At 44.8% G+C, this 25,133-nt stretch overlaps 1 protein-coding gene across 1 annotated transcript; it reads right to left on the bottom strand.

Annotated features, from left to right (window-relative positions):
• Positions 1-800: 800 nt before the first annotated feature.
• HERPUD1 (homocysteine inducible ER protein with ubiquitin like domain 1) lies at positions 801-12,334 on the bottom strand. The gene is made up of 8 exons (XM_029204995.1): positions 11,823-12,334; positions 8,679-8,756; positions 8,517-8,591; positions 7,041-7,171; positions 4,937-5,059; positions 4,028-4,378; positions 2,590-2,695; positions 801-1,564 (listed from the first exon to the last, which is right to left on the bottom strand). Exons 1-8 carry the CDS (start codon positions 11,955-11,957, stop codon positions 1,400-1,402), a joined length of 1,164 nt encoding a protein of 387 aa, XP_029060828.1. The 5' UTR covers positions 11,958-12,334; the 3' UTR covers positions 801-1,399.
• Between the last annotated feature and the right edge of the window lie 12,799 nt (positions 12,335-25,133).

Consider the following 25,133-nt stretch of genomic DNA (forward strand, 5'->3'; position numbering starts at 1 on the left):
CACGACCATACATAAAACAGCTTTGTATCTACCCAGCACCTGGCTATGAACTGTTCAGTGAATGTTTATTTGATGTCAATGTGTCCAGTCACAATTCATACAAATGATCATGACCATGACACAAGAAGCTCATTATACTTCGCCCAAAGCAACACTCTCAGGCCTTCAGCATTCTACTTACAGCATCACTCATGTTAAAAATTACACAGGGCTTCCCTGGTGGTGCAGTGGTTGAGAGTCCGCCTGCCGATGCAGGGGACGTGGGTTCGTGCCCCGGTCCGGGAAGATCCCACATGCCGCGGAGCGGCTGGGCCCGTGAGCCATGGCCGCTGAGCCTGCGCGTCCGGAGCCTGTGCTCCGTGGCGGGAGAGGCCACAACAATAAGAGGCCCGCACACCGCAAAAAAAAAAAAAAAAAAAAAAGTACACAGCACTTTGCTTTTCAGATTAGTCTCAAAAATAATACTTAAAAGAAGGATTAAAGTCCAAAAGTAAGCTCAGCATGACATGTGAGCAGGTGAAAGGTACTTAATGCCATTAACTTTAAATCGTGGGAATTTAACTCTGATGGGTTACAACATAAGCTAGTACTGTTTAAATCAGGAAATGGGGGGCAAACACAAGCATAATCTTAGTAAATTAAAACTTTCGTGGCCTTACCCTATCTTCTTCATCAGTACAAACAGTCCTTTAATAAAAAGAAGCACAATATTCAGGTTACTCAAAAATCAGCAACTCAGCTGTTGACCATCCAGGGATGATGGAAACGGAGTAAACTGGTAAGATGACAGGAGTCTCTGCCATGGTCATTCATAGTAAAACTTTATTGAACAGAAAACCCAGCAAAGGTTTTCACCTCTGCAAAGCTCCTCTTGGTTTAAAGTAAAGCACGCATTTTAAAAAGCAATTATACATAAGTCTTTCCTAGAAAAGTCCTGCTAAAACATGTCTAGCAATTTCATTGATTATATAAAGTAGTACACTTAGTGTAATTTAAACATTCCAACAGGAATCAAATCGTACCAGCAGAACCATTTCTGCATCTATGACATCTATGTACAAACACACATGCAGACACACACATCTGGAAAAGTTCCTCAGGCATAAACATGCGACACTAATGCCTTCTACTTACAATGTCTATTAAACTACAACAATATATATTAAAGCTCTTCAGAATAAAGATATGAGAAGCCTTAGGCATTTTTTGTTCATCAATTTGTATCATGGCTTCGCGTCTTACTTTCTGCTTTTGCAGAATCGCAAAAGCATGTCATCCTCTTTGTTGATTCTTTTACTAATTCTGTGCTGTCGCCACATCCAGGTAAGGAAATCTAGCCAGAACCAGATGATCCAGTCCACGCCTGCCAAAGCCTCTAGCAGCCAGAGAGCAAACACCATCAGTTTGCTATGGCTGGGGGACCTTCTGGAAGAAGAGAGGCAAAGAAAGTCTTGAAGACGAGCCAGGCTGTGCTCATAAATGAAGGACTGGTCTGCTCCTCATCCACTACGTCTCTGTCTGGAGGGAGGTGGTTGTGGTCTGCAATTTCAGGATCAGGGTCTTCCTACAGGTAATAAAACACAAGGAGAAAAGAGGACCGTGACAAACACCCAATAATATCAGGAAAGGGCAGAGTGGCTCCCTGGACCCTTGCCCCATAAGCCAAGCCAGGCAGGCAGGACCCCGGGGACGACATCCCCGGCTGGACGGAGCTCCTTCTCCAGCCTCCGTAGCACAACTGTGCTGGAACATTCTCATAGTTTTCAATATTCCTGGCAGCAAGTATCAGATCAAATGAAGTACTGTAACTAGATCTTCAACTATTATTAAACTAGTAATTAAGTTAGCCACTTCATTAAATGTGGATATTTTCCTAATTCTGGCAGTGTCCCGAGTTAAAGAAAACTAAAACTAAAAAAAACGAAAACACAGGATTCTAAAAACAGATTCGAGGGTGACACTTTATATTAAAAAGAATATCCTTTAGGATTATGCATTAAACTGCCTTATAAAAATTCTATTTCTTTTTTTAAATATTTATTTATTTGGCAGTGATGGGTGTTAGTTGCAGCACGCGGGATCTTTGTTGCTGCATGCAGGATATTTTAGTTGCAGCATGTGGGATCTAGTTCCCTGACCGGGGATCGAACCCAGGCCCCCTGTACTGGGAGCACAGAGTCTTAGCCACTGGACCACCAGGGAAGTCCCTAAAAGTTCTATTTCTGTATGTTATTTTCCAGGAAATCTATTCTGTGAGACAGGCTTATGTTCCTAATCCTTAATTAGAATAACTCTCCATTAGCAGTTTCCATGGTATAACATATTATTGAGAATGAACACTAAAAATAGTGAGTTTAAAAAAAACATTACATATATATGCCAAAATGCAAATTGCCACATGATCAAAATACCTGATGGATTTTATGACACAATGTTTTAAAAATAGCTAACACTGTAAGAATAAATTTGAAAAAAATCTTGAAATACTGAGCCTAATAAAATGGTACACCACAAGGTATCTAAAGATTAAGGACTCGAGAGCCCGGTGTTTCACACCGAGATCGCCGGGCTCCAGCAGAAGCTCCATACCTGGAAGTTATTGTTGGGGTCCTGATTTGCAGCTTCCTGAGGAGGACCATCATTCGGGAAGTTCTGAACTGGCCTCTGTCGAAATGGAAACCACCCGACATGATGCCTTCAAAGGAAGCATATAAAGTCCATCTTAGTGAACATCAGAGTGACATGTACTCAAGAATTTAAGGGTCCTCTCAATGAGATAAGGTCCCCCTTGTTCCCCTCATCTCATCAGAGCAGAACCTGATTAGAAGCTCGCAGCCAGGCCCATCTACAGAGACATTCCGCCACACCAGCTCCTAGACTTTCTCACTGGCCTGTCAGGTTCTTGACAGGCACTATGGAAACTAGGCTTTATTCATTAGCATGTGCCCAGCAACATAAACAGCACCTGACACATAGTATGTGCTCAATAAATACTTCTTCATCTGACCTAAACCTTAGACACGAAAACCTGAACAGAGGGGGAAGGGGAAATACATACACAGCTGTGACTATATGTAATAACATACTAATAAGACCTAGATTTGGTCACCTACATATATGATTCTAGAGACTATAGAATTTAAAGAATTAACTAAAAGTTGCACCTGAAAAATCCAATTAAACCCAAGTCTTGAAGCAAATATGACAAAGTATAACAATGATTAATACTGGATATGAGTACTTAATGCATTATTCTAAATATTTCTTTTTTAAGATTTTAAAAAACTAAAATAAAAATCCATTTTTCCTGTAGAGGAAAAATTTCTTCTGTCAGTTTTCACCACATACAAGGACATATAACTCTAGGCCAGGGTTTCTGAACTTTGGTACTGCTGACATACCGGGCTGGATATTTACTGTGGGGCTGTCCTGGGCACCAGAGGATGTTTAACAGCTACCAACCAGATGCCAGCAGGACCACCCCCCTCGCTGTGACAGTCAAAAATGTCTCCAAACACCACCAAACGTCTTGGGGACGGGGGTAGAGGCAGATGCAAAACTACCCTGGTTGAGAACCACTGCTCTAAGCCATGGATAAAGCCAAATGCCAGGTCTGTGATGGATCTCTGGCCCTTCAGGACTATGCCACAGCCATTGCCTGACCTTTATCCTAGAAGGCAGCTGTAGCCTGATAAAAGACAAATATGTTCTTATTCAACACAAATACAATTTTCCTTTCCATGCCTCAGTATGGCTGTTTTATTGTGGTTCATGAACCTGGCAGGTAACTCAACTAGAGGAAAAGAAGAGAATGTTGTTCCTGTATTAACACAGAATTAGTTGTGTTTTTGGCAATGCGTAACCAAGCCATCAATTCTTTGCATCGAAAATCCTAGAATGACATACTATTTAAATACACCTCCTTAAATATTGACTGAGACTGCTCAAAAAAGAGGAAAATCTGCACTTGGTTTCATAGTGTAATCTGTAGTAAAGGGAAAAAGGGAGAGCAAAATCATCCGCTTACAGGTACATAACTACGGTGGCCCCCATGACCATGAGGAATCTGCTCAGGGAAGAGTAGAAGTAGAGGATACTAAGAAAAACGGAAAACGTAGCCGCTGAATAGGTCCAGTCCAGCCAATCTCGATTTATCTCATCATCTTCTTCCACAATAGGGCCACCCTGTGCATTCATCCGCAAATTCTGATTGGCCCCAGGATTAACCACCACTTGAGGAGCAGCGTTCTGATTGGCGGGCTGGTTTTCAGCTGGAAACTGGTTGTGGATAGGGGCTGGAGCAGGCGCAGAGACCACAGGTATCTCTTGTGCACTTGGCGAGGGGACAAAAGCCCCTGACGCAGCAGTGGCTGCTAAGCTAAAATAAAAATGACAGAGGCAAATACTGTTGAGAGCAAGGCACCATGAAGACTTGTTCTCATAAGCTCGTTTACGCAGGGATCTTTTACTATTAAGTAGGCATACACAAACTTGATTTTTCTTTAACTTAGTGAAGAACTTCTTTACTAATAGTCATATCTATAAATGTCTTTTCTACTCCTAAGAGAAGGTGCTTGGTAAATTTCATCTGGAATTAAACACCAAGGCCACCATGAAAATATGGTGCAGTAGCAAATTAAGATTTTCATAAAATGCTAAAGATATCACAAATTGAAAAGAAAAAAAGAGGAAATAACATATTCTAAATAAAGTCATCAAACTATGGATCAGTCAGCAAACTATGCATCAATACACAAATCAGTAGTTATCATTTATACTCTATTCCACCCACAGAAAGGACTCTGCAGATAAGTGATGAAAACACACTCATCCCACCCTTCCTAACTTTATGGGTAAGTTGGGCATTTTTGAGGGATGGGAGTTCCCTCAATTTCTGGGAGCCCTGGCCACACCCAGCACGTGAGGAAAGACTCACTACTGCATGTAGTACTGCCGTGCGTATATCTGCTGGAACCAGGAGAGCTGCAGCCACCCATAGGTTGTGTAGCCTGAGAAACCAGGCCCCAGGCCTTGGAACGCCGGCTGGGCAGCTTCAGGCCTATGAAAGATTTAAAAAAATGCTCTTTTTGAGTCGGTTTAGTATGAATAAATGAAAATTAAGTTTAAATTACAATCAGGAATTCAAAACAAAGAGACCGAAGATTGAGCTCTATGATAGTGACACGTAGATTTCTGGGTGATGCACCTGTGTAATACAATCACAGAAAGTACTGACAAAGCCCCCCTCCCATGGTCTGGATCCCGTGGGAAAACAAGAGCCCTCTGTCCAGCACTGGGGTCTCATGATGTCATCACTATGATGTACAAACAAGCTGGACCTTTTCAGTCTAAGTGGATCCCCACCCTTATTTTAAACTTGCTGAGTCTCACTGAAGGTCTAAACCCCACTATTCATTCTTTAGGGAGCAGCTCTAAAAAGTCACACCTCTCCCAAAGTCTTTTCTGCAGGAAATACTCCTTTCCTCCCAATACCCATTTCTCCCTCACCCCTAGATCTGAACTATACGGGGAGCAGAGTTATGTGTGGCACCACCCATGCATGCTTACTGACCACTTGTGCCTTGTAAGGCCACCGGGCTGTTATCTCACGGGATCCCCAACAACCTTGTGGGGAGGGAGCTCTCCACCCCACCATTTTACAGAGGGGAGCCCGAGTGCAGCTCAGGGAAGACAAAGGATCTGCACGTGGTCACTGAACCTGTAAGTAGTAGGGCTGGATTTGAGACCTGTTTGACACCAAACTCATGCCTCTATCATCTAGCGCAGCCTGGGGCAGGGTGTGTGTGGGAGTCATCTCTGGTTTTGTGAACTCTACACAGTGAACTTCTTTGGCATCCCTTCACAAAATTCAAACTAACAGAACTGCAGAAAGATCAGGAGTTGTTATGTGGTCATCTCTGCTGGTCAACTCCTATCCTTAAACAAACTTATATGCACCAGCTGTCCAATAAATATTTGTTGGACGAAATCAAGTTTTATTATGGTAAAATTCATAGTCAGATATGAGCCTAAATTCTCAAATCGTATAGCCAGAAAAAGGGAAACAGTTTTAAGTGTTTCTATCCAATAATGGATTCAATTATCCACTTTATATGGTAGGTATGGAACTTAACCAAATTCCATACCCAGAGTATTTCTAAAATTGTATTCTAATACAAATAGGTCTTGGTACGATACTGTTTTTGATCATGAACTGACATAATGTCTGGGAATTACTTTTAAATACTTCAGGAAAAAATGGGAAGCAGGAATAGATAAAGCAAGTATGGCAAAACTTTGATCATTATATGGAGATTCATTATACAGTTCCCTCTACTTTTGTGTATATTTGAAAACCTCCATTAGGAAAAAAACCAACTCTTCATTCCTCAAACACCTGACTTTATCAACAATCAGATATTAAAAACTACTAGGAAATGGTGGGCAGAGGACTCGGGGAGTAACAGAGTTTCAACTTGTAGTTCATAAACTGTTTTTTCCCATAGGATCTTTCATAGTAAGGTGTTCCAAGAGCTGTGAAATCCGAACATCACAGCATTTAGTCGCTTCTGGCTTTCGCGCTAAAGGAAAGCTCTAATTGCTCCTTTTCTCCTAGCACCACTGACACGGTACTTGGCAGAGCATTTCTCAAACAATCCCTTCACATTTTGTCACCCACTGTTGCGACAGACAAAGCACAAAGCCACTCGGCAAAGCAGCTGCACAGTGCTCACAACAGCTGCTTTTCTGCACCAGCACTAATTCCCTACCATGAGGCCAGCGCAATGTGAAGCACACCCACGTAGGAGGAGAAATGCCCAGATTTTTAGGACATGCATCGCCACTTTTTAGATGTTCCTAAAAGGCTATGTATTAAGAAAAGTTAAATACAGAAGAGATCTTTAAAGTGAAGCCCTTATAAAGCAAAATTTTGTCCATTTAAAAATTCTATGACTATATAGTATAAACACAGCTTATTCTTAAGTTGATGCAAATAATGCACATTCATGTACAACCTGCTTCTTTATTACAACACTCACCTCGAGATATTCTCCCATCCAGAGGGAGAAGGGTTCCGAACAACCTCCCTTTGCCTTAAACCGTCACTTGAGGAATCCCCAGGAGACTGTCCCTGATTAAGACCAGCGGGCTGCTCTATGGATTCAGCAACCTAGATAAGTGTAACATGAACATGAGAACAAAAGGCCTGATGCAACTGTGTGAAATCAAGCTTCAAGGATTCTTTCTCTGTGAATGGCTTATGTCCCCAACCCTGACCTCTGAACTTGACAAAATCAAACAGATGCAATGTTACATGAATATTCTAAAATATCAATACAGATACTAAAAAAAAATCCATATTTTTTCCTAGAGTAGCTATGCTGTAGTTTCACTAAAATCTCCCAATGAAGTTATCATTAGTGAGAAAGCTTCCTGTTAATGCTCTATACATCTTTTTTTTTCTATACATCTTATGGTGTTAAATTTACTAAGAAATTAAATTTGACCAATAAGATTTATAAACACAACCCAGCCAGCAACCTAAAGAATTTCTTACACTATATTCAGATGTTTCAGGATGTACAGTTGTAATGCAAATTTAGAATGTATCACCACATTAGAATATTAATACTGTATATATATATTTAAAATAAATTTATTTATTTATTTTTATGTTTGGCTGCATTGGGTCTTTGTTGCTGCGCGCGGGCTTTCTCTAGCTGAGGAAAGCAGGGGCTACTCTTCGTTGCAGTGTGCCGGCTTCTTATTGTCGTGGCTACTCTTGTTGCAGAGCACGGGCTCTAGATGGGAGGGCTTCAGTAGTTGCGGCCCATGGGCTCAGTAGTTGTGGCTCGCGGGCTCTAGAGCGCAGGCTCAGTAGTTGTGGCACATGGGCTTAGTTGCTCTGTGGCATGTGGGATCTTCCCGGACCAGGGATTGAACCCGTGTCCCCTGCATTGGCAGGTGGATTCTTAACCACTGTGCCACCAGGGAAGTCCCTTAATACCGTATATTTGAACAAACACTGTGAAATGAAAAAAGAGGGATTTTGACCATCTAACATAAGCAAGTCTTAGGAGATCACTTGATTAAGACTGCGGCCTTTTCCTATCCAAACAAATAATCACAATGAAAATTTCCAAAGGAAATATAGTCATTTTTTACTCTTTATAAAAATCAATGTTTCCTTAGAAGAAATTTATTATGTGCTAAATTCATGACTGCCTTGCTAGTTCGGTGATCTGGATACACAGCCACTATAGATCAAATCAAATCCCAGAAAGGAGTGTACTGCAGAACTCCACTTTTCCACTACAACACTAATGGAATAGTCTACTACTATTATAGTGAACTCTCACTTGTATTGAAAACAGTTTCTTATTCCTGATTCTCACTGGGGAAGAGACAAAATATTATATGATAAAAAGACTTAAGAGTTTTATCCAACTTCCTTTATTTTGACCTTGAGAGTCTGAATGACACGAACTGCTATCATCATGAAAAAGCAGACATACCTTTGCGCTGGCTTCTGGCATTTTGGAAGGACCCTTCACACTGCACACCAGATGCAAAACATGCCGGGTTTCCTGCTGAAAGTAATAAGGAGGTACTTTAGGACCTGAATTCAACCTTGTTAGTGCTCAAAAACATTCAAAAGTTAATATATTTAGTGATACCTTTGGAAGCAAGTCCCTGAGACACTGGTGATCCAACAACAGCTTCCCAGAATAAATTAACCTCTGGTCCTCTGGATGCTTATGGAAAGAAAGAGCAGCACAGATCAGCATTTAGCCCCCTCAAGTTCCCAACACTGAAGAAACTGTTTTATACAAATAATTTAAACGTGTGTTTTCCCCAGCATCATAGGAAAACATTTTTCCAAAGGCTCCATATACAAAACTTTTACTTAGGAAGTACTTAACTTTAAACTGATCTCTAACATGCAAACAAATTTAGGATGGCAAACTACCTCCAGTCCACAAAACCTATGGCAAGCTACCTGACTTCTTAGCTCCCAGGGAAATTGCTTTCTGCCACAAAAAGCACAAATCTGGGGCTCCTACAGCAACGAACTTCAAAACTCAAAGTTTGGTCTCAGAGAAAACTCAAAGTCAGCCTTCCCTAAAACCACCTAGCATTGTCCCAAGATAACATGAAGCAATTCTAAACCTAAGCCCTCAAAGAGACTTTTTCCAACATACAAATGCAGCTAAAGAGGAGATGGTGTGTGGTAACATTCCACACCACAACCCTATATTTACCATGCTTATTTTAAGGGGGAAAGTCTAAAATTCGCTTGTCCAAGGTCACCTGCTGCTAAAGAGTCAAGATTCCGAACCCTCTACTCCATTCCAGTGATTTTAAAACCACAGTCGTGTCACACACTTTTATACAAATCTCACTTTTAAAATCCATTTTTAATTCCCTTAAAAACTGGACTTAAGGGACTTCCCTGGTGGCACAGTGGTTCAGAATCCGCCTGCCAGTGCAGGGGACACAGGTTCAAGCCCTGGTCCGGGAAGATCCCACAAGCCGCGGAGCAACTAAGCCCGTGCGCCCCCACTACTGAGCCTGCACTCTAGAGCCTGAGAGCCACAACTACTGAGCCTACGTGCCACAACTACTGAAGCCCGCGTGCCTAGAGCCCGTGCTAGGCAACAACAGAAGCCACCGCGATGAGAAGCACACACACGCGATGAGAAGCCCACGCACCGCAACGAAGAGTAGCCCCCGCTCGCTGCAACTAGAGAAAGCCTGCGCACAGCAACAAAGACCCAACGCAGCCAAACATAAATAAATAAAATTTAAAACTGGACTTAAATAATGGCTTCAAGTGATACATACCAAAGTCAGTACACCGGAGCTCACCAGCAACTTCTCAATCTACTCTTGCCAAAATAACCAATTATGCAAAATTTGGAACAAAGCTGCTCCTGCCAAGTAGCCCAAGATTATAAAGCAAAAAGCTGTTTAAAACTAACAAAAAATAACCGTACCTATTTATCTGCATAAATCAGGAGTTTTTTTTTTTTTGGACACTGGGCAACTATGACAAACTGCAGAGATATACTGGATGCTGTGTTCATCATTGTTCTCACTGACTGAGCTTCATGTGTAAATGCTATAAACCTGGACTTGTAAACGTTATTGTATAGGTGGGGTCCTGCACTATATTAAAGAGTTTCACACTAGAAAAGGTTTGAAAACCACGGGTGCCCGTGATTTGAGGCCTGTTAAAGGCCTGAACCGACACTCTGCGTCTTTATCCAGAGGCTGATTTAAAATATATATATATTAAGCAAACAACTATTATAAAGTAAGGCTTCTCATATTAGAAAACAAATGATGAATGTGCTCCAACCAAAATTTTTAAACACAAATATACAGACCTGAGAGACCTTTTATTTACAACTTTGGATCCTCAGACTTAATAGGAGTGATGTTCCTCACCCAAGAAAGCCCTAAAGGAAAGCCCTCCCCCAAAACGCCGCCTTCTACCAAATGACGCAACTAGAGGCTACATACACGTGCTTCGCCAATTTGCGTACCTAATAGCCATTCTTGCAGCAGCACTGCCACCTGTTTCTTGGGAGCAGCTATGGTGAAACTGCAAATAGTGCCAAGGCGAGTGCTAGAGGAATGGGAGCTTATTAAATAAATAAGCACATTTCAAAAGAACGGCTCAGAAGGGAAACTCACTACCACGTTCTTGACAATATGAAACAAAAACAACCTGACCCATAAGCTACAACCTGACACGTTACAACACTTCAGATAAGAAAGAACAATTTCACAATCTTGTCCTGTCCTGATGCCCTCTCCTGTTTGATGGAGAATTACAGTTGTGGGCAGTAAAAAACACTGTTGACACTTACATAATATCAGAGTAGAAAGTAAATATAGGAAGGTCCAGCTCATAGCCTCCATCACGTGGTGGGGAGGGAGGGCGGCCCTAAGGGTGATGTTGACAGATATGTCAACCAAAACAAAGTGAGGAAGTCTCTGCAATTGAGGGACCAGGGTCTTAACACCCAGACTCCAGGAGATTCCTTCCACCTATTTTCCTTCTAAATAATTTTCTACCGGAAAGTGCCCCGGGCTCCTCCCTGGGACTAAGCAAAGGCTGTGGAGTCCAGCTCACAGGGAGGGGAAGCGCCACGTCCTGTTCCTGGGTGTGGGGCCTTAAGTACACGCTGCCTGGGCGCTCACCATGTTTCTCTAGCCACTGGCCGGGCCTTGGTCCCTGCCCTCACCTCTCTGCAATGAGAGGCTACATTCAGAAAACTCACTTCGCAGCACTTACGTTTCCTTATTCCTACCCATCGGATGCAATCCTAACGAGGAACACCCAGTCACTCCGACGTTTGGGGGAAATTGAGGCTTGGAGGGTGAAATGACTCACTCAAGGTCAAACTGCTGTTTCAGCGGCTTGGCTAAGGCTGGAAGCCAGATCTAGGGGACTGGGAAGGGGTCTGAAGAGGTATGGCGGGAGTGTGACAGCCGTTAGAGTTTGGGGACCTAGGACGCGAGGTGACAGGGGAAGGCGGCCCGTCAGGAAGGCGGGCCGATGGCGGCCTAGAACGAGGAAGTGACAGCCTCTGGGCCACGTCAGAGAGCGCCTACGGCGGCAGGGCAGAAAGGGGGAGACCACAGGCCTGGGAGAGGGGACCTGGGGAGCACCAGGGGAAGGCCGGCGAAGCGAGAAGTTACAGGGAAAGGGGAGGAGGACGTGGCATCCCAAGGGGGACGCGAGGAGGGCTGCGAGGATGACAGCCGGGGTTAGGGGAGTGTTGGCAGCTGGAGCCGGAGGCTCCTCTCACCGGGCGCTCGGGGTAGACGCGGCTCAGATGGGCCTTGAGGTGGCTCACGCTCCAGCTGCGGTCGCCGCTCAACTCCAAGTCGCGGTGGCGCTGGTTGGGGCTCTTCACCAGGAGCGTGACGGGCTCGGGCTCCATGTCGACGGTGCTGTGGGCTCGGCGGCGCTCCCAGATGCCAGGCAGGAAGTGCCGCCGCCGCCACAACCTGCACAGAAACGGTTCGCTTCTCTGGAGCGCGCGCGCCTGTCTCGAGGACCTTTTATAGGAACCCCGCGCCCGGACTCTGCGGACAGAACCCTCTGTGGCTGCCACCCATTGGCTGGGGCGGAGAGCACTGCCCTAACGTGGCCCAATCGGCGCCCGGCTCCGTGGGCGGAAGGGCGGGCGGAGCACGTGGGAGCAGGCTGATGCAACCCGCCGCCGTGGCGTCACCCACAGGCGCGGCTGCGGCCCTGGACCCTGGGTTCGGCGGCTGTGCAGGGGTTCGCGCGGCCCACGCGGGGCCCCTCGGCCCTGAGACACTGGCTTGCTCCCCGGCTCGAGTTGCTCACGGCACTTTAGGGAGGGCCGACCCTGCCGACTCTCCGGTTTGGCAGCCTCTGCAAATTGTTTCCTCACAAAGAAGCAGCTCCGCCCTTTTGACACCAGCCCCATTTCCCCTTTCCCTTCCCCGGGTGGCCCGGGACGTCAGGCCTCCCAGGGGAGGCCTCCCCACCCCCACCCCGGCCTCAGCTCAAAGAATTGCTGGGGGAGCCCAGTTTGCGAGCCCACATGGAAGGGCGCCCCGACAAGCCTTAGAAGGGCCAGGAAGAAGGGAGCTTCTTCCTGGGGTTCAGGATGCAGGAATCCGAGCCAATGTTGCCCCTTCACCTGTGACCTCAGAATTGAACGTTGTACCCCTAACTGTGGGACGTCATCCTAATGAGTGGCAATCAGGCCACAGTCCAGCTTAGGCTGGGAGACGCTCGAAAAAGGCCTTACTTTATAGGATACTAACACATACTTCCTTGAAATTGGGGCTGAGACACAGAAGGCACGTTTCTCAGTTTTCCTAAAATGTGACCACAGAGGCCTGGCTGATGTAGACACTCCCTCCCTCTGTAGGAAAAAAAAAGTCTTGAAAAACAAAACTGACATTGTGCTGGCCCGTCCTTGTTCTAATCCTGTTGGGACATCTGTTTTGCCAGGTGTGTCAGGACATTGGCAATTGTACATACAATGTAAACACTATGTAAATAGTTTCCAGAGTGGGGCAAATTTAAGGAGGGTAACAGGAGGAACCTGGTGTGGTTGGTGGGTGTAGTGCCACAGACTGGGTGGCTTAAAGGACAGAAATGTATTGTCTCACAGCTCTAGAGGCTGGAAGTCTGAGATTGATGCCAAAATATTGGCTCCCTGTACACCGATGCCAAAATGAGATACAGAGACAGAGTCTTGGAGGAGAAAGAAAGGGTGGCTTTATTCTTTGTCAGGCAAAGAGGGAACACAGCAGGCCAGCACCTCAAGAACTGTCCCCCCCCTCCCTCCCTGGGGAATAGGGAGAGGTCTCATATTCGGGGCTTGTGGTCAGGGGTATTCAATAAGGATCAAGGTGGTAATAGTCTTACATTCTTCTTTCTTCTGCGGAGTTTCTAAAGGGTGGGGTTGCTGACAAGATTAGGGTGTGTGCAGGGGTCTCCTAATCTTGAGGAGCTTCTCTGGTCCCTGTAATCTTGCCTCAGGTGGCTTCGTGGCTGCTCCCCCCTTGATTAGCAACTGTTCGAATCTGCCCTTTGGAACTCAGGGAAGGTCATGGAGGCTGGAGTCTTGCCTACAAGAAATGCGGGACAAAAAGGCCTCTGTGTCCAGCAGCCCCACAGGGCCCCGCTTGGTTTCAAGATCAAGGTGTCAGGCAGGGTTGGTTCCTTCTGAGGGCTATAGGGAAAATCTGTTCCATGCTGGCAATCTTTGGCATTCCTTGGTGTGTAGCTGCATCACCCCCATCTCTGCCTTCCTGTTCATAGTGTGCTCCCCCTGTGTGCGTGCCCTCACGTCATTTTCTCTATGCATGCCTGTCTTTGTGTCCCAATTCCCACCCCCCACTTTTTTTTATAAGGACCCCAGCCATACTGGATTAGGGTTTCACCCCAATGACCTCAACTTGATCAGCTGCAAAGACCCCATTTCCAAATACGGTCACGTACGCGTACTGGGGGCTTAGGGATTCATCTTTCTGGAGGACACAGTTCAGTCCATAACAATCAGCCTTAATATAACACAGAACACGGGTGGTTTCCTTTTCAGCAGTGCTTGTACTCAGAAGGGAGGTGAAGCGCTTTGGAGATAATTGTCCCCATGCTCAGCTTTCTGTGATTGGTTTTTGTTGGCTGAGAAGGGCTCAGTCCCTTTTCATCCAGGCTGGCTTCATGGGTGTGGCACCTCCGGGGCTCTACTCTTTGTTTAATGCTCTTCTGAAAATTCTTAATAAATTTTGAACAAGAAGTCCTGCATTTTCATTTTTCACCAGGTCTCACAAATTATGTAGCTGGTCCTGTTTTTCATACATCAGCATGGAAGAAATGACTGATTACAATCTGCTAGTCCTCCAGCTAGCTAGAAGCTAACCAGTGGAGCCAGGCCAGATAAAACAAGCAGAAGCCTTCGAGCAGGCAGCCGGGCAGGAGATAGCAGCTTCACTGGGTAATTAAAGAGGCCACATAACATGGTTTCCTGTAGCCTGCTGTGGCAAGCGTCAGGTCCCCTTAAAACAGCACATCCATTTTCGCTCAGTAGTAAGAAAGTAAAGGGGTGTGCTTTTCCCTAGGGAAAAGGCAATCCAATTTCTGTGATTCCCTCTTGAGTTATCTCTCAACGAGACAGCCCCTTGGAAAGGACTTTTGTGATTCTGCCTATAGTACAGAATTGTTCTTCATATACATGGGGGATTGGGTCCAGGACTCCCCCCCGCCACCCCCTCCCCCATAGAAAAATCCTTGGATGCACAAGTCCCTTCTATAAAATGGCGTAGTATTTGCATATAACCAATGCAACATCCTCCCATATACTTTTTGTTTTTTAACTTTTTGGCCGCGCTGCACCGCATGTGCAATCCTAGTTCCCTGACCAGGGATTGAACCCGCGCCCCCTGCAGTGGAAGCGTGGAGTCTTTCTTAACCACTGGACGGCCAGGGAAGTCCCATTCTCCCATCTACTTTAAATCATCTCTAGATTACTTATATTACTAAATACAATGTAAATGTTATGTAAATAATTGTAAATACAATGTAAACACTATGTAAACTTTCCAGAGTGGGGCAAATTCAAGTTTTTTTTTTTTGGAACTTTCTGGAATTTTTTTCTTCAGAATATTTTCGGGACAAAAAGGCCTCTGAATACGTGGATGTGGAACCCGTGGATGTAGAGGGCCAACCATATTTATAAAAACATTAAATTCAGGTCAACGTGCCAGGAATAGAGAGATAAACACGGAGTGACCCTGTTCTCAGTGATCTTACAAATACAGCGAGCACGATAAGACAGTCAAAAACAGAAATAAAAGACAGCCCCAAAGTCTCATCCATCTCTGAAGGACCTATGATTACACAGAGGAGTTACACAGAGGCAGGAGGAGAGGGGGAGACAGAGAAAACTGGATGGAAGAGGTGGAATTCGAGCTGAACTTTGAAGGATTTGAATGAAAATAATAATGGCAATTATTGATTATTGATAAGCAATTATTGATAAGCCCAACAGGGGACCTGTATACACAATTTGTATGGGCAAGTATAGTTCAGTGGTTCAACTGATGGGCCCAGAGCCAGACTGCCTGTTTCTAAGCCAACTTGTGTCACTTATGAGCGTGACCTTAGGCAAGTTACTCAAACTCTCTGTACCTAATTGTCCTCATCTGTAAAATAGGAAGAATAATCATGTCAGTTTCAGGGGGTTGTTGTGAATTTCAATGATATAGCATCGTTAAAGGTCTTGGGGAAGAGCCAGACACTTAGCAAGTGCTCAATTAATATTAGCCATTAATATTTAGGAAACTGCAAGGAGTCCAGTCCACAGGTTCCCAAGCCTGGCTGTGAAACAGAATCACCTGAGGAGCTCTTTTTTATTTTTTTTTTTTTAAAGTGAAGTCTTACAACACCAAGTATTGACAAAGATACGGAGCAATCAGGACTCTCATACTTGGCTGGTAGGAGTATAAAATTGTACAACCACTGTGGAAATCAGTCTGGCAGTTTTCATAAAGTTAAACATACACCTAACATACAACCCAGCTATTACACTCACAGGGATTTACCCAAAAGAAATTAAAGACTTGTACAAGAATGTTGATGGCAGCTTTATTCGTAGCATCAAACACTGGGAGCAGTCGAGGTGTCCATCACCAGGAGACCAGATAAACACTACTGTATATCCATACAATGGAATACTACTCAGTAATAAAAAGAAATGAACTACCACACATGTAGCAACATGGATGAATCTCAAAACCGTGCTGAGTGAAAGAACCAGACAAAAGGAGTACATATTAAATGCTTCCATTCGTATGAAACTCTAGAATAAGCAAAATGAATCTATGGTGACGGAGAACAGATGCATGGTTGCCTGGGGATGGGGTGGCAGAGACGGACTCGGAAGGGGCTGTGCTGAAGTCGGCTGGTGCTGGTTTTCAAGAACCGAATGTGAGCTTGTCTTCCTGACTCTGCTTTCAGTGTCATCACACTGACAACCTGAAATTGGCCATGGTAGGAATATTCACACCACAGAGATCAGGAAACGCAATAAAGCAGAGCCTTTTTCCCCTGGGGAAGCAGTTGTTCACCTCTACTAATACACCGCTGGGCATGAAGGAAATTTCTAGGGTAGTGAAAAGTTCTGTCTTGGTAGGGTGTGGGGTAGGCAGGCACAGACATTTTTCAAAATGGATCTAGCTGTATACTTAAGATATGTGCATTTCACCGCATGGACATTATGCCCGCAACTAAACATGTAAAAACAATAGGATGGGTGTCTGGTCCCATGTCAGGCCTACCAAATGGGACCTGAGGCATCTAAGTCGGTACTGATTCAAGGGCCAGCTTTGGAAACCACTGGTCAAGTGTGGCAGTAAGGACAGAGTTAATTTTAAAATACTAATAATGATGATGTCTGGACTTCTCTGGCAGTCCAGTGGTTAGGACTCTGAGCTCCCAGTGCAGGGGACGTGGGTTTGATCCCTGGTCGGGGAACTAAGATCCCGCATGCCATGCCGAGCAGCCAAAAATAAATAAATAAATAAAATAAAGTAAAATTTAAAAAAATAACAATGATGATGTCAGCAAGAGGTAAGACTGGAAAGAATTCTTGGGACCAGTTCAGGGAAGACTTTGCATGCTCATCCTTGAGAGTTGGCTTTATTTTGCAGGCAATAAGGTTTTTGAGTAGTAGAAGGACGTGATCAGAATCAGTATGGATCTTCATCATTACGAAGGGTTCGAGGGGGAGAGACTTGGGGCCACGAGACCTGAGTGGTTCGTTCAAGAGAAAATGTAGATCACTGCTAGGATCGAGCAAAAAAGGAAATGTGAAAAAAAAAATTGGAAAAAGAAAAAGACATCGCAGAAATAAAGCAGGAGGGAAAGAGGCCTGGGAACAAAGATGGGTTCAGAACAGAGCTAATGGCTAACGGGGGAGTGCTAACCACGTGCCAGACACACAACTTCAAGGAACTTGCATTTAATCCTCACAGCAACCTTTGAAGTAGAATGCTTTTATTATTGCCATCTCACAGCTGGGGAAACTGAGGCATGGAGAGTTTAAGTAACTCGGCTACAGAGCTAGTAACTATGAAATTTTTATTTTTTAATTAACTGGTACTGAGGTATAATTTACATATAGTAAAATACATGGATCTTAAATGTACAGTTCAAAGAGTTTTGGTAGGTGTATTCACCTGTGTGAATTCCTATCATTCCAGATACATTCCTATCATTCTAGAGAGTTCCCCAGTGCCCCCTCCCAGCCAACCTGCTCACCCCCCCACCAATCCTGGTCCCAGACATTACTGGTCTGCTTTCTGTCACTCCAGTTTCGTAGGGCCTGTTCTAGAAGTTCATATAAGTGAAATCATACAACATATATTCCTCTGTGCCTCTCAAGAATAGAAAGTCAAGCGGCTCAGGGAAAGAAAGATAGTGAGTTCAAGGAAAATCCATACTCTTTTTTTTTTTTTTTTCTTTTTTGGCCGCGCCATGCGACATGTAGGATCTATAGTTCCCCCACCAGGGATAGAACCCATGCCCCCTGCAGTGGAAGTGCAGAGTCTTAATCCCTGGACAGCCAGGGAAGTCTCGGAAAATCCATATTCTTAAATGAGATTTCTGGAAATGTGGAAATGAAAGACTATGGACATTTTAAAACTTGATGGTTAGAAGCACCTCTGTGGTGCTATGTCTCTGCTGTGAACTAATTCATCTTTAAATTCTGAGGGGGGAGAGGGAAGGAGCCGAGACCTGTTTTATTTTGTACTCAGGCTGTGAGGGTCTAGAAGCCTTTGCAGAACCTGAGCAGGCAAAAGGTCACTGACACTGCACGTGCTTTATTTCAAGCAATCTGGTGTCTTAGGCCCTGCTGAACTTCTGTACTTTGCTCTTGGAATTCTTGTTTTTACTTGGTTTCTAGAGATTCTCCCAAATAATTCAAGCTCCAACCAGAAACCTTGCCTTTTATGGTCATTTCTGAAATCCTAATTTGGCCACACACATGAGCCATCTTCTTTAGGCCAGGAAATGGACATCCTGTTCTGTACTCATGAAATCCATCCCATGGTGACCCATGCCCACGCTAAGCCGGAAGCAGCTTTCTTTCCTCACCAGAAGTAGCGTCCACAGTAAATCCTCCCAAACAATATGGTCAGTGATCAGGAAGTGTTTTTGTTCGATAAAGGAAGGAGGTATCTCGGACTGGGATGCCCAGACTTTGAGTGTGACACTCACTTCCCTGTTACTTTCTGATATCTGTTTCTTAAAAGTGCATGTTACATATATTTTTATAATCAAAGAGAATGAAAACTGATTTGGCTTTGAGAACCCCAAGTATCTCTTGAATGGGAGACACTGAGGGGTCTGGCCAGTCAAGACTGACCACTGGGGGCAACAGTGGGCCTGGTAGTTAAATTCACGGTGCACTTCTTTTTTTTAAAATAATTTTTTAAAATAGATTTATTTATTTTTATTTATTTATTTTTGGCTGCGTTGGGTCTTCGTTGCTGCTCGCGGGCTTTCTCTTGTTGAGACGAGCGGGGGCTACTCTTCATTGCCGTGCACGTGCTTCTCATTGCGGTGGCTTCTTTTGTTGCGGAGCATGGGCTCTAGGCACGCGGGCTTCAGTAGTTGTGGCTCACGGGCTTAGTTGTTCTGCGGCATGTGGGATCTTCCCGGACCAAGGATCAAACCCATGTCCCCTGTATTGGCAGGCGAATTCTTAACCACTGCGCCACCGGGGAAGTCCATGCATGGTACACTTCTAAACTCAGCCCTTATAAGGTTTAAAAATGTACCTGGGGTTCATTTACTTGATAAGCTAAACAGTTATCATATGACCCAGCAATTCCATTCCTAGGGTTATATCTAAAGGAATTGAAATCAGGAATTTAAACAAAAACTTGTCTATGAATATTCACAGTGGCAACATTCATAATAGCCAAAAGGTAGAAATAACTGAAATGTCCAAGAACTGATGAATGGGTAAACAAAATGCGGTCTATCCATGCAATGGAATATTATTCAGCCATGGAATAATATTGGAAAGGAATGGAAAGGAATGAAGCCATGGAAAGGAATGAGGTACTGATACTTGCTATAACATGGATGAACATTGAAAACATTGTACTAAGTGAAAGAAGGCAGACCCAAAAGGCCACATACTGTATGGTTTTTATTCATATGAAATATCTAGAATAAGCAAATCCATAGAGACAGAAAGCAGATTAGTGGTTGCCAGGAGTTAATGGAGGGTGATTGCTTAAGGGGTCCATGATTTCCTTTCGGGATGATGGAAATTTTTTGGTGCTAGATAGTGGTGATGGTTGCACAACATTTTGAATGTGCTAATTGTCACTGAATTACACACTTTAAAATAGTTAACATGGTGAATTATATATATATATATATATATATACACACATACACACATATATTTGGAGTAGACATTAATTCCTTTTATGTTTTAATTGAAGTATAGTTGATTTACAATGTATATATACCTTGATTTACAAGGTATATAGCAAAATGATTCAGTTATACCTTCTATATAAATGTACATATATATGCGTATATATATATATTCTTTTTTATCATTTAGTATGATAATCTCCAGGTCCATCTATGTTACTGCAAGTGGCATTATTTCATTCTATTTTATGGCTAAGTAATGTTCCATTGTATATGTTTCTTTTTTTTTTTAGCCACACCGCACAGCTTGTAGGATCTTAGTTCCCCAACCAGGGATTAAACCCGGGTCCTCAGCAGTGAGAGTGGAGTCCTAACCACTGGACCACCAGGGAATTCCCCCATTGTATATGTTTGCCACATCTTCTTTATCCATTCATCTGTCGACGGACATTTAGGTTGCTTCCATGTCTTGGCTATTGTAAATAGTGCTATTGATACTATGAGGTGAATTTTATATTATACAGTTGAAAAAATCAGAAGTCCTACTTGGTTCCCTCTTTCCTGTTGAATGCTATCTCACAGCCTTTCCTCCAATGGAGGGAGGAACCCAAATAAAATAACCGCCACCGGACAACAAAAATCCTTCCGATTACCGCAAAAATGACGGGGTAGATGAATGGGTGGTGCCTGCTTGATTCAATCATCTCTCTCACAGAGCACATGCTTGGCTCTTCTCTAGGCTGCAGGTGCAGCCAGCTCCAGGTTTATGACTCTCCTGGCTGCTTGGGTTTGGTTCCAGGGCAAACACCACTCAGGTGAGCCCTGCCCTCCAGGCCTGCATCCTGGGCAGGATCATGGCTGAACTCTGAGGCCCAGGAAACCTCAAAAGCCCTCACTTCCCCATCACAGGTGCCAGTCCAGCCCTCTTCTAAATATTCTGATTGTAGTCCAGCATTTTACTTTAAAAAGAAAAGAAAAAAACCCATACTTATTCATCTTAAGTTTTATAGTACCTTTTCATAAATACAGAATCTTTCCTGTACTCTAAGTAAAATTTTGACTGTGTGTTAGTTTCTTTCTTTTTTCTCTAGCAAAACCCCCAGCTTCCCCAAGCTGGTTTCAGACTAGACCTAGCACTTAGGCAAAGATGCATAAGACTACAGAGATAGCTATAGCAATATAGCAATATTCTTGTCAAAATGGTGGGACTGGGCTTCCCTGGTGGCGCAGTGGTTGAGAGTCCGCCTGCCAATGCCGGGGACATGGATTCGTGCCCCAATCCGGGAAGATCCCACATGCCGCGGAGCGGCTGGGCCCGTGAGCCATGGCCGCTGAGCCTGCGCGTCCGGAGCCTGTGCTCCGCAACGGGAGAGGCCACAACAGTGAAAGGCCCACGTACTGCAGAAAAAAAAAAAAAAAAAAAAAATGGTGGGACTTGATACTTTCCTCCATGAATTTCCTTGCTCAGCCCTCCCATTCAACTCTGGACTTTTCCTTTCCCAGCCCATAACAAACATCTCCACTCATTCCCCTCTTATCTCTGCCCTGGTTCCATCAGCTTTCCCTGCCCCAGGCCTACATCAATCACTCAGGTCAGCAAGATTTCACTTGTGGGTCTGGTTCTTTGTAAACAAGCTCTGGCCCCCTCCCCCTGCACCTTGCCCTAATTCCCCAAACCTCCTTATGTTAACCAACCCTACCTTTCTCCAAGACAGGACCCTCGAACATCTCCCGTTGCAGGCAGCCCTGTCTCCCCCTCCTCCTCCCCAATGTTGCTTCTAGGCTGGTGTGCATCTTAGCAGCCACTTCTCACCGGAAGGCTTACCTGACTGCAAGTATAATCTCTTGACCTCTAGGGCTCTCTTCCAAGATCACAAGCTTCTCTCCCATCCCTTCCCCATCTTAATAATTCCAGCTTCCAGATCATACTCCCTTTCATTCAGTTCTACTTACATTTATCTCTGCTCTGCTCCCACTGCTCACTGGCATAATCCATTCTTTTGCCATTCATTCATTCATTCGACAAACATTTATTGAGTTCCTACTCTGTGCTAAGCCCTGTGATGGGTGCAAAGATGAGTTGATGTGGTCACAATCAGGGCTGATATGCACTCACTCAGCCATTTCAGCAGTTAAGATATTGAAATACCACCATGCCAGCTGGTAAGCATGCCGTGAATACCCTCCAGCTGCCCCGGCCCTGAGACCACCAGGTCTTCCTACCATCCAGTAACTAAAAGTTTCATCCCAACCACCACCTTCATGGAGCTCACAGTCAAATGATAGACACCCTAGATTTTGCTCAAAAATGTTTACCTCCTGGGACTTCCCTGGTGGCGCAGTGGTTAAGAATCCGCCTGCCAATGCAGGGGACATGGGTTGGAGCCCTGGTCTGGGAAGATCCCACATGCCGCGGAGCAACTAAGCCCATGCGCCACAACTACTGAGCCTGCGCTCTGGAGCTTGCGGGGCACAACTACTGAACCCGCGTGGCAACTACTGAAGCCCGCGCGCCTACAACCCATGCTCCACAACAAGAGAAGCCACCACAATGAGAAGCCCGTGCACCGCAATGAAGAATAGCCCCCGCTCGCCACAACTAGAGAAAGCCTGTGCACAGCAACGAAGACCCGATGCAGCCCAAAATTTAAAAAAATAAAATAAAATAAAGTTTACCTCCTGCGGAATCTCAAACTTTGAAATGCACACATACTGACCACAAACTACCCTGTATTCTTCTCTGTCTCCCTCTCTCCCATTCCCACTGAGCATACTTTTAGTCCTCCTGCTACCAGCCCCTCAAGTCTTCTCAACTCTTGCAGCTCACTTCCGGTGTCTCCATCCATCTTCGAGCTCATGGTCAGCCATTTTCATGTACTTTGGTCATTCTCCTTGAATTCCTCGTGCCTTGGCCTTCCATCCTTCTTGCTTGGCCAGCCCCATCACTGGGGAACGTGTCCCCTGCATTCTACACATTTGCTTTCTGACTTGGTGCTCAGGAGACCTGCCAGAGAAAGGCACCAGGGCAGGTGTCCTGAGAATTTTGCACCCTTGGACTAGCAGAGATCAGCTATGCCTTCCCTGCTGCTTGGCAAAGTTTCCGCCACATTTTATTGATTCACCATTACTACCTCTTCATCAATTATTCTCTTCATTGCATCTTAAATCTTTCCCCTCAGACCTATACATGCACCCAAGTCTCTCTTTATCACTTCCACCTGTAACAGAGACACGGATTGCTCGATGAATACTCACATGTTCCCCCCAGTTTTCCAGACGCTTGCAGGGAGGTGGTGCCATGTGACTTCCTTGGCTAATGGACTTTGAGTGGAAGTAACAGGTCACTTCTGAGCTGAAGCATTGGAAAGCCAGGGCATGACCCTCCTACTCTCTTTTCCCTTCCTCAGTGAGTTAGAAGCTACTGGCTGACGTGATAGCCTCCCAAGATGGGAATAGTTTGGATCACTGGGTCCTGAGGTGGAGAAGAGGGCTTACCCAGCACAGGAATATTTGTAGGAGAGAAATCAATCTTTGTCATGTAAGCCACTAACATTTAGTGGGTAATTTATTACTGTAGCAGAGCATACCATGATCCTGACTGATACACCCCCTAAGATAACAACGCTTTCCCTGGAGTCTCCTTTCCCTTGGAGTCTCCTCCAAGTTTCCACCTTATTTTTTCTCCCCTTATTTTCCTTATGTTTCTCTCCATTGCTGGGTTACTGAAGCACAGGTCAATGTGCATGGCTGCTGCTTTCCTTTCCCCTCCAGCAATTATTCCTCAATCTCTGGTACCTGAACCACTACCTTACCAAATTATTCCCCGTAAGGCTCCCAGGGGTTCCCAGAACTGCAGTTCAGCAGCGGCTTCACTTCTGCAGTCAGCTGCCATGAGGGTTGACGATTCTATGCTTTTTCGATCTCTTCTCTGGTACCTTCTAAGGCCCTTGGTTACCTGGGTTCTCCTCCTGCCTCACCAATGATCTTTTCTAGGCTGCTTTGCTGGCTGCCTATTCTTCCTCCTACCCCTAAATGTAGCCCTTGCCAAGGTCCAGGCTCCAGCCCTCTCCATTCTCTTTACTTTCTTTCTTGGTGATCTCACCCAAGGTATGACTTCGATTTCCTGTCTTTTAGTGTTGACTCCCAAATCTACGGATCGTCTCTGTTCTTACAGTGTCAGGCTAACAGTGGACACCCTGAGCTCTTCCTGAGCTCCGGGACCACAATTCTGACCACTGGGATGTCTTCATACTTAAAGTGTCCAAAACCAAACCCACCTAATTGCTCATTTTCTACAGCAGAAAGCCTGTTACCTCACCCTCCATATTACATGGTTTGTTCATTCTTACAGCTGCCCAGGCCCAACTCCTGGGGTCCTGTTACTCCCACACATACATCCAGGCAATTCCCAGTTCTGGAAGATACTATTCTTCCTCCTCTTTTCCCTGCTCTTCGCCACTCTTAGAGTGTTGAGACCTGCTGACTTGCCTTTGCAATTCTGCACAGCCTCCTCTCTGGGTGCCCTGCCTTTTCTCCTCCAGCCTCCTTCATCTCCTGTCTGGCCAAGCTTCCTCAGGCTCCCATTGCCCCTTCCCCTTCAGTGGCTCTCCAGCGCCCCTGAGTCTGTCCTGAGCTCCTCAGCCTCTCAGTGGGGGCCTTGCACACTACAACCTTCTCAGTCTTATTCTCCCCGGGTATGCATCCCTCATACACCAGGAAGACTGGTTTATTTCTTGTTCTCCAAACACACCTAGTAAGTTGGTCCTTGCTCAAGGCATCCTGCCACTTGGGTTACCTTCTCCCAATCCCGGCTCCCATCTCTGTCTATAGAATCCTATCAACTGTTCAAACCTATTTTAAATACCATTTTCTCTAGAGAGAGTTTCTTAATTCCCTTGACCTTAGTGTTTGCTCCCTCTTTTGCATCCTTAGAGTGTTTTATTTTGTAACTCTCCTATGAGAAAATGAAAACACTTGTCCTTTCTTGCCACCATCTTTTGTCCGTATGATGTTCTGCTCTTCGGCCTCCCAGCCAGGTGGTTCTTCTTAACGCTCTACCACATGGTATTTTTAGAAATTGAGTTTGTTGTGGCTCCCTTTCAGGAAGGGACGCTCATGTCATGCTTGTGTTTTTAGTCATAAGGTTGACCCTCACTTCAAGTGGCCAATTAACAAT

This window comes from Monodon monoceros, unplaced genomic scaffold (assembly GCF_005190385.1).
Source record: "Monodon monoceros isolate NGI ecotype Baffin Bay Population unplaced genomic scaffold, NGI_Narwhal_1 Super_Scaffold_10, whole genome shotgun sequence".
Lineage (NCBI taxonomy): Eukaryota > Metazoa > Chordata > Mammalia > Artiodactyla > Monodontidae > Monodon > Monodon monoceros.

Excerpts from the sequence above, each read along its gene's own strand:
- HERPUD1 (XM_029204995.1), bottom strand. The coding sequence starts at position 11,957 with ATGGAGCCCGAGCCCGTCACGCTCCTGGTGAAGAGCCCCAACCAGCGC. Across the intron at positions 4,379-4,936 it reads CGGCAGTACTACATGCAGTA|CTTAGCAGCCACTGCTGCGT; the intron begins GTGAGTCTTTCC and ends TTTTTATTTTAG. Across the intron at positions 1,565-2,589 it reads ACCCCAACAATAACTTCCAG|GAAGACCCTGATCCTGAAAT; the intron begins GTATGGAGCTTC and ends TATTACCTGTAG.